At 40.9% G+C, this 15,290-nt stretch overlaps 1 protein-coding gene across 3 annotated transcripts in view; it reads left to right on the top strand.

Annotated features, from left to right (window-relative positions):
* Positions 1-15,290, top strand: part of arhgap18 (Rho GTPase activating protein 18) — a 138,193-nt gene that overhangs the window by 62,609 nt on the left and 60,294 nt on the right. The window contains exon 1 of one of the 3 annotated variants that reach the window (XM_072556040.1): positions 8,382-8,415. The exons of the other annotated variants lie outside the window; for them this stretch is intronic. Within the exon in view, the coding sequence (XP_072412141.1) occupies positions 8,408-8,415 (8 nt within the window). The 5' untranslated portion in view covers positions 8,382-8,407. Of the gene's footprint in view, positions 1-8,381; positions 8,416-15,290 lie in introns of those variants that run through there. 3 annotated transcript variants of the gene reach the window in all.

Genomic DNA, 15,290 nt, shown 5'->3' with positions numbered 1-15,290 from the left:
TTAAGAGTTAATGGTTCAGAGTTACAGAATTGTTATAACGCAGAAGGACCCTTCATGCCTGTGCCATCTCTTTGTAGGAGCAGTTCCACTCTCAGTATTGTTCCCTCATTCTTCCTGCAGCTCTGCACATTCTTGCTTTGTTGATAATCTGATTCCATGTTGTGTGTTTTGATTAAACCTGCCTTTACCACATTCTCAGGCAGTGCCGTCCAGATCCAAACATTCACTGCATGAAATAACACTCTCATGTGTACATAGCTTGTTTTGCTACTGTCTTAAAACTGCAACCTATTGATTTTGGTCCTGTTATTTAAGTTAGGACAATGGTGATAAGGGCTTCATACCTGAGATAGATGCTGCCATCAGGCCTCCTCCTTGTGCTAGTCTATAGATTTCTAATAATCTGTGATGAAAGATGACTCACAGCCATGGAGGCTCTTACCTCAGGTAGTAAAATAATATTTATGACATTTTAGTCACTATGTACTGATGGTAACATGAGTTTAAAAAAAAATGACTTGCTCCAACCACAACTACCCCAAGCTATTCCCATGACTATTTGATGTCCCACCCATTATTAGGGGTAAAATAATAAAGTGGGCAGAGCTTCGGTCAGCTCTGACTGGCTCTTGCATATCTATTAGCTTCAGCAATAGGAACAAAGGTTTCCAACCTAATCTGTCCAGACTTCTGATTCTGAATACTTTTGTCAAATGTGCTCTTTTCTTCAAGTTACCTATGGAACTGAAGTTCCTCATCCCTGGAATCATAATCCTGAAACGTTTCTGCTTTTCTGAAACTCTCTCCTCATATCTGCCCTCATATCTTTCCTAAAGTGTAAGACACCGAATTGGAGACAGTGCTCCAGCTGAAGTTGAACCAGTGTGGTATATAAATTTAACATAACTTTCTTCCTTTTTACTTTATGGCACGATTAATAAAGCCTAGGTTGCTGTGCACTTTACAAACCACACTCAAATTATCTTCCCACTTCGAGTTAGTTATTCACAAGCATGCTCTCTGTTAGAGCACCCTCTTTAGAATTGTACATTTTTAAAATTGTCTCTCCCGATCCTTCCTACTAGAATGAATGACTTTATACCTCTCTGAATTTAATTTCATTGGACACTTGATCCCCATTCCATCAGTCTATATATCCATTTGAAGTTTTATACTATTCTCCTCATATTTAAATGATTCCACGTCTTAAATCATCTGCAATTTTTGAAATTGTGCCCTTAAACCAAAATTCAGGCCATCAATTATAAGTGTAGATAATTTGCTTCTCTTTTTCAAATAATGCTATATGAACCTATACATCACCTCCTAAAGAAAATTAAACTGTTTTACATTGTAATGAATTCTCACTCTTGCACTACATCTTTATCCCAAATTGCATGCTCTGAAGCCAAAGTATTCCAGATGACTGAGAACAAAATTAAGATGCAGAAATGCTGGAGGAACTGAGCAGACCTGACAGCATCTGTGGAGAGAGAGGGAAGCACTGTTAATGACCTTGATTTTCTGATGTTCAGATTATTGTTTCTAAAGTGCAGATGGGAGCTGTGCATGGAGACCCTGCAGAATTCCCATCATAGCAAAGCCTTTGGGAGTTGGCCATGAAGTTGAAGGTTCCACAGGACAATTTTCCCCATGTCTGAAACCCTCCAAAAGTATCCATTTTAAATCAGAGAATTTCTGGGTTCTGCTGCAGTTAAGTAAATAATTACTTAGGAAATGTTATACTATTAAATGTCTAGTCTAACGCCTGAATAATCATTCAATGCATACCCAACTTACCTCATCCACTCTCAAATATACCTGCCCAGATCCCTTCCACCTCCACTACCAACCCACCCCACCCAAATCCTGACCCGATGCCACCTTCTTCCTCCAGGAGCTGATATTCCTGCCATCAGGCCTGACATCCTCAGTCCCCTTCTTCCAGTCCACTACTGTCAGTTTCTTCCCCCTTCCCCTGATGTCAGAACCAATCCTCTGTCACTCTACTCCCTGGCATTCTGGCCTAGGGCATCTTGTCCGATGGCACTCTTATACCTACTAAGTGGGCATGCTATCCACCTAACATTCAACTGATCTGGCACCCCATCCCTACCCAAATGGCATTTTATCTATCTGCCATCTTACCCACTCTCCATATAAAATCCTACTTGGCCAGCCACTAATTAGCACTCCTACCCACTTGGCACCTACACTCCCAGCATCCTAATCTCATATTTTATGTAATTACCCTTTCACAGGACCTGTCAAAATAGCTGCCAATGAAGCTAGACCCTCAAAGTACTGAATATGGCAGCTTACCCCTATGAAAAAAGGGGCATAATTTGCCTTCCCACAACTGTTCTATGCTATGAGACATGTCCGAATGGAAGTATGACTGTATTTTTGCAGGAGCCCTAATCTGATTTCCTGTCAGAAATACAGAGCTCTTTGGTTGAGCAAAAAAAAAGTGGCAAACTGTATGAGAGCGGCATTTCTTATAAAATTCAGCCCAAGGCAAAATTCAGAAATGATATTTTTGTTGTTTTTTCTCTTCCCGTGCTCTCCACCAGACATTGCTAGACCTGCAGAGTTTCTCCTGCACTTTGTTTTTATTTGTATGTCCTAAATTCCATTCCATTTTAATGAGTTGAACGCACAGCTCTCTGATTCAGATGTTGGGGTCGGGAGCATGGCAGCAGCTGGTGAGCCTGCAGTAGGACTCTGGCAGTGTTGCTGAGGAGGTGACCAGCAGAGGGGCAAGCACAGAAGCCAGCATCAGCTGCTACTTTGGCAGAGATGATGTCGGTGAGATAGGTCCAGCGGTGGAAGATGGCACTTCAGCGGCGACTTCGACATTGGTTAGATCTGGTGCTGGCTGAAAGGTTATAGACTGTCTTTAAGCTATATCTTTCTTTTTATTAAAATACACAAAATGGTGCCGGATCATGGCAACATTGGGAGCACGTGACAATCAAATCATTTGTTCATAAAATAGTACTACCAAGATGATATACGGTATTGTCTGAAAGCTAAATTAGAATTGTCAGTTAACATTAACTTGCATTTTCTAACTTGGGTTCAACTGAACAATAAGTATTTACTGTTTGTGGGTTAAAGACAACAATATGTCAATTTGGAGGAAACAAAGTACCTCAATTTGAGAAATTTTCTTTCAATACTCCATATCACTGGAGCTATAGATGATGTGTGAGCCAGGTTCAATACTTATGGCTGACATAAAATAACAGTAAATACTGTATTCCCCCTGGTAAGGAGAGCATAAATCTATTGATGTGTTGGGAATTAACAGCGATGATTGTTTTTAAGTCACATTATAAGTGCAATGCTTCTAAGATAATATTGTAACAAATGCAGACAGACATTTTTATTGAAAAGTTAGATTGAATAATTCTCTATAACATGTTTGATTTTTATGTCTTTAATCTATAATAAATCTATTGACAATAGCACTTCTGAGCAAAAAAAAAGAATAAGCTTTTTTTTTAAGGAAATTTACCTTAATTTTATCGTTCTTCCTTTTTATATTGGTAGTTTTGACTGACTATTATGAGATATCTGAGGTGTTTTATTTCTACCTGTTTCTTCATGTCTTATTGCTATTCTCCTGACCTGTTAAATTGTGATCTGTCATTGTAATTATGAATACACAAGAGCTAACATGTTTTCCCAGCTGTGCTCAACTGAATTGCATGATATTATATACCATTGCCAAGTCATCATGGACCACAGAGCAACTAGGTTACAAAATAACTGAAGTTTTGCAAGCTAATAAATCTCGATAGTATTTTTTGCTCATAGGATGAGGGCATCACTGGCAAGCCTGGTATTTATTGCTTAACCCTCATTGCTCTTCAAAGGTGATGGTGTGTTTCCATTCAGAACTGTTAGAGTTAGTGGCAAAAGTACACCAACAGTGCTCTCTGGGAAAGAGTTCCAGGATCTTAACTAGTATAACGTATGACCATTATGATATTGCAACCAGGGCATTAATATGGTGTGACAGTGATGATGACTGAGATCTGAATATCCAACAGTTCAAATAGACATGTTCGAGGGACAGGAAAAAAGGAAGAGAAAGTGGAGTAATTTAGCTAATAAAAGATGAGAACAGGACAGTAGTGAGAAATGGTCTTTGTTCAGAATGCCAACATATAGAATCATTTTTGGGCAGAGACAAGAAATAGCAAGTGAAAGACCTTGATGACGAGTGTAGTTTATAAGCATCCAGACAGTAGCTATACAGTGGGACACAACAAAGGTACCACAACAATTATGGATGACTTTAATCTTCTTTATTGACTCATTAAATTAGCAAATACATGAATTTATAATATGTATTTGGGACAATTCCTAATATAAAGACCATATCCTTCTGTACTTTCGATTGTGAACTGAAATAGAAAAAGGACAATTTTAAAAACCAAGGATTGTGAAAGGATTACTGCACTTTCAAAGAAAACTTGACACTAAGTGTAGTTTACATAGTTGCATGTTCAAGCAGAAGAGGAGGTGCTGGAGCCACAGAGTTGTGTACAAATGGAGCTTTGACTGACAACAAGTAGCTGATTGGTCTATGGACTAGTGAGCAGTTGTCAATGACAAAGGCAAGTTACTTGGGAGCCAATGAATGCTTGAGAAAGTTATCAAGTCTCCAGGAGGCGAGGTGTTGTCTCGTTCCTCTCCAGTAAATGCCATCTTAAACCTGAGGAAAGCCAGGTTATTTTTCTCTCAGCTGCTCCTGCAAACTATGGTTCTTAACCAGCAAGCCAGAGACTTTGTAATTAGTCATTAGTGTCAAATACAGAAACATGTTTCATACTTTTTGTCAATCTGGGTTCACACTGGGGAATTTTGTATACTTCCATGAAATAGTTAACTATTTAGTGATGATTCCAGGAATAACAGAATTTGATTTTGACTGTAACACTGAGAGCAATAGGTTCTGGAACTACTCAGGAAAAGGCTATTTTATACTTGTTTATGTGCAATGATTGGGGATTTTTGAAAACCTATAACTTAATAGTTAGGGATCCTCTATGTAACATAACATAGAATTTTATAATCAGTTTAAGAGTGAGAAATGTTGTTGTAAAACTTAAATAAAGACACTTACATGACATTACAGAATTGGCTGAAGTAGACTGGGAATTAAAGCTTAAAAGACACAATGGTAGAAAAGGCATGGTAGACATTCACAGTGGTATTTTATAACTCTCAATAAAGATATATTCTATTGGGAAAGGAAGACTCTATAGGCTGGATCTTATCACATTTTGGCAAAGTGCCATTTTTAATTGAGTTTCATGCAGTGTTTCACTCCACAAGGTCAAGCAGATTTCGTTGTGTATCATCCCAAACTTTGTATCATTAGCTACCTGCCATCTCCATATGGTGTTTCTCCCACTTGATGCTAGCCTGATCCTCCCACTCCCTGTAGACAGAATAACTAACCATGCCATGATACGCCAGGATTCCAGGCACCAGTGTAACATTAAAAGTCTAACGTGTGCACAGACAAATACTCGAAGACTGGGGCACTTACCCCGGTGGAGTGGAGAATGTCATTCTTTCCCAATGGGATGTATCTTCATTAAGCTGAGAGCTGCCCTTCACAGTTTAAGACATTTGCCCTGGATACAATAGAAATTTGGCTGAGTGGGGTTTGCAAAGGAGGGACAGCCTCTCCTCATAGGACTGGTAGAGGCTACAATACCAGACCCTGCTGGCCTGGTCTGAGGTTTCTTCCTGGGATAGTGTAGTCTTAATCATCCGGAGGAACAGCTAATGGTATCGGAGAAAGTGTTCATAATATGATCGAATTTCACAAAGATGGTTTTGAAACTAGTGTTTTGAACTTAAATACAATAAAGTGGACTGGGCAAAAAAGTTTGAGGTGTAGTGGCAGACATTCATTGCAGTATTTCATAGCTCAACAAAGATTGGGAAAGATTAACCTTCTCCATTCCATTGGTATAACTGCCCCAATCTTCTCTCTGCTATCCCACACTCACGCCATCTCTACTACTGCACACACCAGTCAAGGCTCAAGAGCTAGCACTCTTACTATTGCCTGCAACATCTTCCTTGACTTGCATTTAGCGTTCAATGTATCCCCCATCACTACTACTAATCCACATGGCCTCTGCACTGCCCACCCTCTGGAATCTCACCACCTTTTCCTGGCCTATATGAGCACTAATACCTGTGCCATCCATTTTCATTTCACTCATTCCCCACGTTTATTTTGTTCCGGGAGAAAATAATACACATAGAGCATAAACAGCCAAGGCAGACAGTGAGATGCCTGATGTTTGGTAGCTCATCCTATAGCAAGGAAAGGACCATGACTTTGTCTGCCTTGAGCAGCTAAATGGCCATGCTGGAGCCCCTGGAGTGTTACTGAAGGCTACCCTTGACTTGTTATGCTGGGTCCCCTAGTCTGAAGGGTGTCTCTCTTGACTTCAAGTCAACAGTCAGAGTCATACAACATGGAAATACTTGACTGAAGATTACTACCCTTTGCACATGTGGTGTGTATGCAATGTTTACTGCAAGCACATGGGGTGGGTGTGAGATTGACATGGCAATGTCTCATAGAGCTGCCTGGCTTTATGTCTGTACTAAAAGGCAAGTTAAGACAGTAGAACTGGGAGTTTGTAAGCTTTAACTGAGGAGCAAAATGCTGAAGGCAAGGCAAGACAATGCAAGGCAGGATTGCTATGAGCATCCAAATAGGTGCCAAGTTTGTGAGTGCTAGGAAAGCAAGTGAGCAGCCCTGAAATGCAGCGTAGAGTGTGGTGCCGGAAAAACACACTGGTCAGGCAGCATCTGCCTCTTCTCAGCCACTTCCTGAGATGTAGCATAGTCCATTCCATAAGCTAGATGCCTCTTTGTGTGAAAAGTGTCCTTGCAGGAGTATTCTAATATAGCTGGTGTGCTCTGAAGTGCAGTGTTACAGTGGCAGAAGCATATTGGAAATGGATCAGAGATGGGATGTGATGGTGCAGAGAGGCTGGTATGGGAGATGCCAGTTCCTGTGAATGTGGGATGTGTGTGGCTGCTGGCAATAGAGCATGCCCTGTGATGTTGGCGCTGGGTGTTCAAGGTGATGAACTGAAAGGGCAAGCAGCAAACTGAAAATGCTAGGTACCAGCTTTGACTTTCCTGTGAGGAGTCCTTGGTTTCTCATTTCCCTTCAGTGAATGGTAGAATAGGGCAGTTCATATTAATGAGGTGAGAATAAGTAATAATAGGGTGGTAATCCCTGTTTATAGGCCTCTTGTCATTCACTGGAAAGAATCTCTTTTCTTGATGTCTGGATCTTAGTTGAAAATGTGAATTCTTTCTCCTATTGTCAAGAAAGGCCCTGCTCAACTTCTCTCAATGATTCTCGCAATTTCTTGCCACAGCCAGCATGGATCACAGGCTCGGACATTTCTTCAAAAGATATATCATCTGTATCTAATTAAGGAAGCTAAAGAAAAGCATCAAATTGAAAGCAAAGTCATACAATGCTGCAAAGAATAATGCTGACAGGAATTTTATAGAAACAGCAAAAGCTATAAAAATAAGGGGGAGTATGATACCGAGGTATTAATATTGGAAAACTAAATAGTGCAAAATAAAGGAAATAGTCAAGGTTTTTATCAAGTATTTGGGATCTATCTTCAAGGGAGTCATGGCATCATAGAATCATACAGCACAGAAGCAGGCCCTTCAGTCCAATTCATCCATGTCAACCAGGTTTCCCAAACTGAACTAGTCCCATTTGCCTGTGTTTGGCCCACATCCATTCAAACCTTTCCTGTTCATCTACCTGTCCAAATGTCCTTTAAATGTTGTAACTGTAACTGCATCTACCACTTCCTTTGGCAGTTCATTCCATAAACGAACCACCTTCCGTGTGGAAAAAGTTGCCCCTTAGGTTCCTTTGAAATCTTTCCTCTCTCACCTTAACATTATGCCCTCTAGTTTTGAACTCCCCCACTCGAGGGAAAAGACCTTTGCTATTCACGTTACCTATGCCCCTCATACACCTCCATAAGGTCACCTGTCAGCCTACTATACTCCAAGGAACACTGTCCTGGCCTATCCTGCCTCTCCTTATAATTTTAAACCCTCCAGTCCCGGTAACATTCATGTAAATCTTTTCTGCACCCTTTTCCAATCTAATAATATTCTTCCTATGGCAGGGTGACTGGAACTGTACACAGCACTTTAAAGTGGCCTCACCAATGTCTTGTATAGCCGCAATATGACATCCCAACTCTTCTACTCAAAGATCTGAGCGACAAAGCCAAGTGTGCCAAACGCCACCTTCACCACCCTGACTACCTTTCAGGGAACTATGTACCTGCACTGCAAAACGTCATGAGGTCAGAAAATGAAGAGGTAATAGATAAGATTGAAATTAAAACAGACAGGAAATTGAAGGAAAACTGATGGGAATAAATGCTAACAAAGGTGTCCATTCTAAAGTCTTAAAAAGAACTGGCTTCAGAGATAGTGGGTATATTGTTTGTAATTTTCCAAAATTCCTTATATCCTGGAAAGATCCCAGCAAATTAGAAACCTTACACATAACACTTCCATTCAGGAAAAGAGAGAGGCAGAAAGTAGGAAACTATGGGTGATCATCCTAACATTTATCATTAGGAAAAGCTTGCAATTCATTTTTAAGGAAATAGTATCAGAAAGTCAGAATACAATCAAAAAGACTCAGCATGGATTTTTTTTGAAAGGGTGATCACATTTGACCTACTTATTAGGATTCTTTTGAGGACGTAACAAGAATAATACATAAATGGGTACAATCACAGGCTGAGTATTTGGATTTTTAAAGTCAATTGGAAAGATGTGATGTAACCGGTAAAAGCCCAAGGTAAGAGCTCATAATGTTAAAGTGATTTCGGACTTGGGATTGGGTAACCAATACGGGCACATTGGTCATTTTTAGGTTGGCAAACTGCAAATAGCATTGTATCATGGATATCACTGCTGGAACCCCAACTGTTTATGCTATAATAAGGTGTGCAATGAAGAGGCTAATTGCATTGTAGCCAAATTTGCTGGCAATAAAAAAAAAACTAGGTCAAAAAGCAAGCTGTGAGGAAGATATTAAAAGTCTGCAAAGGGACAGAGATAGGTAAAGTGAGTGGATGAAAATGTATCAGACTATAATACAGGATAATGTGAGGCTGTCTGTTTGACAGGCAGAAGAGAAACACAATATTATTTAATTAGAGGAAGATTGCAGGATGATGCAGTGCAGAGGAATCTAGATGTGCTCGTACATGTAAATTAGTGTGGAGTTAATTAATGTGGAGCAAATAATTAGGAAGGCCCAGCAGATCCATCAAACTGAGCAAACAATGCTGGCTCAATGAAGAATGCGTGAGTGCATATCAGAGAAGCATCAAGCAAATCAAAAAATGAGGTGTCAAACAGCAGGTTCAGCATGTGTTAGCTTGCCACAATTGCATCTAACGTCTGCAGTATTACCACTTTCAGTTGTTAATGGCAGTTGCCCATTAACAATTAACAAGAGGAGACCTCACAAGTAGCCAGATCATGAATGAAGAGGGAGCCCAGCACATCAGGTTGCCTCTGCATTAATGATCAGGCTACTTGTTTATGTATGCCTAGGCGGGGGTCCATCAGAGCCATTTAGCCCCAATCTCATTACAGCATTGGTTGAAAGACGAATAATAGAGCAGCAATCAGTAGGGAAGGTGACAGTGACTGCCCTTGACATAAAAATAGTGTTTGACCGAGTGTGACATCAAGAGGTTTCTGACAAAATCAAAGGCAGTGGGCATGGAGGATAGGAAGCAAGCATGGAGGTGGTATTTGACAGGGGAGAAGGATGCCATGGGAGATATGGAGTTGGGAGGCCTGAGGGCTGAAATGTGAGGGCATAACAACCAGGAATAGAACTGTGATGATGTCCCAGAAAATGGGTGTGGGCTTTCCAAGCTGCCAGCCCCATCATCCATCTGCCACCCCCCCCTCAAACCTTCACCACCTGAGACCTGGCTCTGGAGGTGTTGGCCCAATTCTCGCCCTCAGCTGACTCCCAGAAACCAAAAGGTCATTGAAATTGATGCCTTTTAGAAGTGAGGAATGCAAAACAAGGAGATGACATAAACTTGGGTTCATGAATGGACGATAGAACTCTGGGGCCAAGGTTTTAATGAAGTCTGGAGCTCAGTCACCCTAACCAAACCACAACTGACCATTGCTGTTAAGTCATGCAGGATATTAGTGTCCACTTTTTCTGTAGACTGATGAGGCAATAATTGACCAGATTGAATTTGTGCTTCTTTTTGCATATAGGAAATACCCAGACAATTTTCCATGTTGTCGAGTAAAGGTCAATCTTGTAGCTATACTGGAAAATCTTGGCTGGCCCATAACATTTGTTATATTTTGTGTGCTCAACCACTTCTTAATATCATCTTGGGGTGATTTAAATTGGCTAAGAATGTCATCAATGATCATGAAGTCCTCAGGGGCCAGTTATCCAATTAGCACTACTGGCTAATGATGGTTGTGAAAACTTCAGCCTTGTCGTTTGCTGCTCTGCTGGCATTCCCCATCGTTGAGGATAGGAATATTTATGAATTATCTCCTCTGGTGAATTGCTTCAACATCTAGCACCATAGTTGGAAGTGTTAGAACAGCAGATCTTTTTTTTTGACGTGTTGGTCGCCTTACCTCTGTTTAATATGTATGTGATCCTACATTGTAGCCTCACTGGGTTAATACTTCATTTTTAGGTGTGGTTTATGTTCCTCTTCACACACTCTTCTCCCCACGTTATTAACCTGATATGGTACTCCAGCTTGATGGTAATGGTATAGTGAGGGACCTGCTGAGCTCTGAGATTATAGGTTATGGCAGAATACAATTCTGATAAGTCATTGATAAAGGTCAATTGTGTCTCCAGAATGCCAAGTTTTCAGCTGCTGATTCTGTTTGTAATCTATCCTATTAATGTACTAGTCATGTCAAACAATATGATGGAGGGGATCCTCATTGTGAAGTCATATTTTCATCACCACGAGGCCTGTACAGGGGTCACTGGTCCAAATATGTTTTGATAGATGCATCTACACCAGGTAGATGGTGATGAAGTCAAATAGGTATTACCTCCTATCACTTTGGTCACCAGTTGCTGGCTTTTATATCATTTAGAGTTCAGTCTTGCAATGCTACTGAGTCACTCGTCATGACTTATATTGAAGTCTCCCACCCAGAGTATATTCTGTACTCTTGCTGCCATCCATGTTTTTTCTATGTGGTTTTCAATATGGAGGAATGTTGATATTCATCAGCCGAGGGATAGTGGTAGATGGTATAAGTATGAGGTCTCCTTGCATAAATTTGACATAATGCTCAAAGGTCTTATTATTTTCACTATCCTATTTTCTAATCAACCTGCTCAGAGATCTTAATACACACCTCTTGAACAGGTGGGACTTGAACCCAGGCCTCCTGGTTCAGGGTAGGGACACTATGCTGCGCTACAACAGCTTTATTATTTTTATTGTATGGTTTTGCATTATTTTGACCCAATTGAGCAGTTTGTTGAACCACAGCAGAGGCCAGTTAAAACTCAGCCACATTATTGTGTGTTGGAGTCACTCAGAAGGGATAAAGTGTGAGTATTAGTGAGCCAATTTTTTTGTTTCTCTTTCATGACAATTGGATACCTCATGGTCAGCATCACTAGTTTGTAAGTCCAAATTTATTTAGTTGTGTTTTTCTTTTAAACTTAATTTTATGTGGCAAAGGCAAGGACTGATTAGGGATAGTCAACATGGCTTTGTACGTGGGAAATCATGTCTCACAAACTTGATTGAGTTTTTTGAGGAAGTAACAAAGAGGATTGATGAGGGCAGCGTGATAGATGTGATCTATATGGACTCCAGTAAGGCGTTCGACAAGGTTCCCCATGGGAGACTGATTAGCAAAGTTAGATTTCATGGAATACAGGGAGAACTAGCCATTTGGATACAGAACTGGCTCAAAGGCAGAAGACAGAGGGTGGTGGTGGAGGGTTGTTTTTCAGACTGGAGGCCTGTGACCAGTGGAGTGCCACAAGGACCAGTGCTGGGTCCTCTACTTTTAGTCATTTACATAAATGATTTGGATGTGAGCATAAGAGGTACAATTAGTAAGTTTGCAGGTGACACCAAAATTGGTGGTGTGTGGACAGCGAAGAGGATTACCTCAGATTACAACAGGATCTTGGCCAGATGGGCCAATGGGCTGAGAAGTGGCAGATGGAGTTTAATTCAGATAAATGCGAGGTGCTGCATTTTGGGAAAGCAAATCTTAGCAAGACTTGTACACTTAATGGTAAGGTCCTTGGGAGTGATGCTGAACAAAGAGACCTTGGAGTGCAGGTTCATAGCTCTTTGAAAGTGGAGTCGCAGGTAGATAGGGATAGTGAAGAAGGCATTTGGTATGTTTTCCTTTATTGGTCAAAGTATTGAGTACAGGAGTTGGGGGGTCATGTTGCGGCTGTATAGGACATAACTTAGGCCACTGTTGGAATATTGCATGCAATTCTGGTCTCCTTCCTATCGGAAAGATGTTGTGAAACTTGAAAGGGTTCAGAAAAGATTTACAAGGATGTTGCTAGGGTTGGAGGATTTGAGCTATAGGGAGAGGCTGAACAGGCTGGGGCTGTTTTCCCTGGGGCGTTGGAGGCTGAGGGGTGACCTTATAGAGGTTTACAAAATTGAGGGGCATGGATAGGATAAATAGACAAAGTCTTTTCCCTGGGGTCGGGGAGTCCAGAACTAGAGGGCATAGGTTTAGGATGAGAGGGGAAAGATATAAAAGAGACCTAAGGGGCAACTTTTTCACACAGAGGGTGGTACGTGTATGGAATGAGCTGCCAGAGGAAGTGGTGGAGGCTGGTACAATTGCAACATTTAAGAGGTATTTGGATGAGTATATGAATAGGAAGGGTTTGGGGGGATATGGGCCGGGTGCTGGCAGGTGGGACTAGATCGGATTGGGATATCTGGTCGGCATGGACGGGTTGGACTGAAGGGTCTGTTTCTATGCTGTACATCTCTATGGCTCTATTAGTGGGGAAAACGGTGATTGGGGAATCTTTTAAAGGTCAACAGAAAGCCGAAAAGAAAGATGGACAATGTGAGTTAGCTAGCTCAGAATATAGCCTAACTTCTGTAGTGAGAAAAATGTTTGAATCCATCATCAAGGAAGAAATAATGAGACATCTGGATAGGAATTGTCCCATTGGGCAGATACAGCATGGATTCATGAAAGGCAGATCATGTTTAACTAATTTACTGGAATTCTTGGAGGACGCCACAAGCGTGATGGACAACATGGGGAACTGATAGATATGGTTTATTTGAATATCTAGAAGGCATTCAACAAAGTGCTGCACAAAAGGCAGCTGCATATGGTATAGGTGCACAGTGTTATGGGTAATGTTTTAACATGTTAACTGGTTGGTTAACTAACAGAGAAAGTGAAGAGGGGATAAGTGGGTGTTTTTCTGGTTGGCGATCAATGGCTAGTGGTGTGCCTCAGGGATTAGTTTTGGGACCACAATTCTTTACAATTTATATTGAAGACTGAGAGTTGGGGACAAAGTGTCGTGTGTCAAACTTCGCAGATGACACTAAAATGAGTGGCCAAGCAAAGTCTGCAGAGGATACAAAATCTGCAGAGCAATATAGATAGGTCGAGTGAGTGGGCAAGGGCCTAGCAGATGGAGTACAATATTGGTAAATGTGAGATCCTCCATTTTGGTAGGAATAACAGCAAATGGGCTATTATTTAATTGGCAAAAATTTGTCCTTGTGCATGGATCACAAAAAGCTGGTTTGCAGGTGCTGCAGGTCATTAAGAAGGCAAGTAGAATATTGTCCTTCATTGCTCGAGGGCAAGTTATGCTGCAATTGTACAGAGTGCTGATGGGGCCACATTTGGAGTTTTAGTCTCCTTACATGAGAAAGGATGTACAGGCACTGGAGGAAGTGCAGAGAAGGTTCATGAGGTTGATTCCAGAATTGAGAGGGTTGGCTTATGAGGAGAGATTGAGTAGAACGGGACTATACTCATTGAAATTTAGAAGAGTGAGGGGGATCTTAAAGTAACACATAAAATTATGAAGGGAAAAGTAAGGTAGAAGTAGGGAGGTTGTTTCCACTGAACTACAACTAGGGAGCATAGCCTCAAAATAAGAGGAACAGATTTAAGACTGCGTTGAGGAGGAGCTTCTTCACCTAAAAGGGTTGTAAATCTGTGGGGTTCAGTGCCCATTTGAGGCTACTTTATTGTTTTTAATGCAAAGATAGATTTTTGAACAGTAAAGAAATTGAAGGTTATGGTGAGCGTGCAGGTATGTGGAGCTGAGTCCACGAAAAGATCAGCAATAATCTTATTGATTGGCAGAGCTGGCTCTATGGATGAGATGGCCTACTTCTGCTCCTATTCCTCACCTTTTTTTGTGTTAATTTACAAGCAGCCATAGTGAGAACAAATTTGTGTCCAGCGTTCTACCTGATATTGTGTGTGTACTTGGAGGGGTTGCTGACTGAAGGACTAACGCTGCTGGTCTTGAGGTTTGATTATTCCGATCCAGGAAGCCTCCTTGGTCATGGCCTGATGCAAAATAATTGACAGCTAATCAATGGCTTGTTTTGCAAATGGCTTATTTTTTGTCAAATAGAAAACAAATTTCCTCCACTTAATTTCCAAAGTACTCTTTGCTGGTACTTGTTCTGGACTTGCTCGGGTGCCTGGAACACAAGATATCGGCAAACAAGGCTCCAGGTGGCACAGTCAAAGTAATTCAATATTTAGCTGCCTGACCGAGTCTGCAACTTCAGCTGATTAAAATCTATTTGTCCCCATGCCATTTTCAAAGTATGTTAGATGAAAAGATGATAGCACTTTGAATTTATTTATGAAAAGGAACAAAGTCACGGATGATTTTATTTGGATTTTTGTCCTCTAGCATGATGCTTTGTAATGCCTAAACAACCCTTTTATTTTGAAAATAGAGATGGTATTTTGTGTTCCCAAGTGACCTTGGCAACAGTTTGAAAAAGTACAGGTCCATAAGTAGGTTGCATGTTGGACTGTAACCATTAATTATTCCCTTTGAAAGCAATGGCTGAAAATTAAAAGCAAATAAAATTCAGCATGAAATGCATAAACATTGTTGGAGCAGATTAGACTGCATCTGTCAACCTTTGGGTTTCCCCAAAGTTTCC

This window comes from Chiloscyllium punctatum, chromosome 3 (genome assembly GCF_047496795.1).
Source record: "Chiloscyllium punctatum isolate Juve2018m chromosome 3, sChiPun1.3, whole genome shotgun sequence".
NCBI classification, from domain to species: Eukaryota; Metazoa; Chordata; class Chondrichthyes; order Orectolobiformes; family Hemiscylliidae; genus Chiloscyllium; species Chiloscyllium punctatum.
Note: the sequence above shows the minus strand (reverse complement) of the source record. Positions and strands in the feature narration are given on the sequence as shown.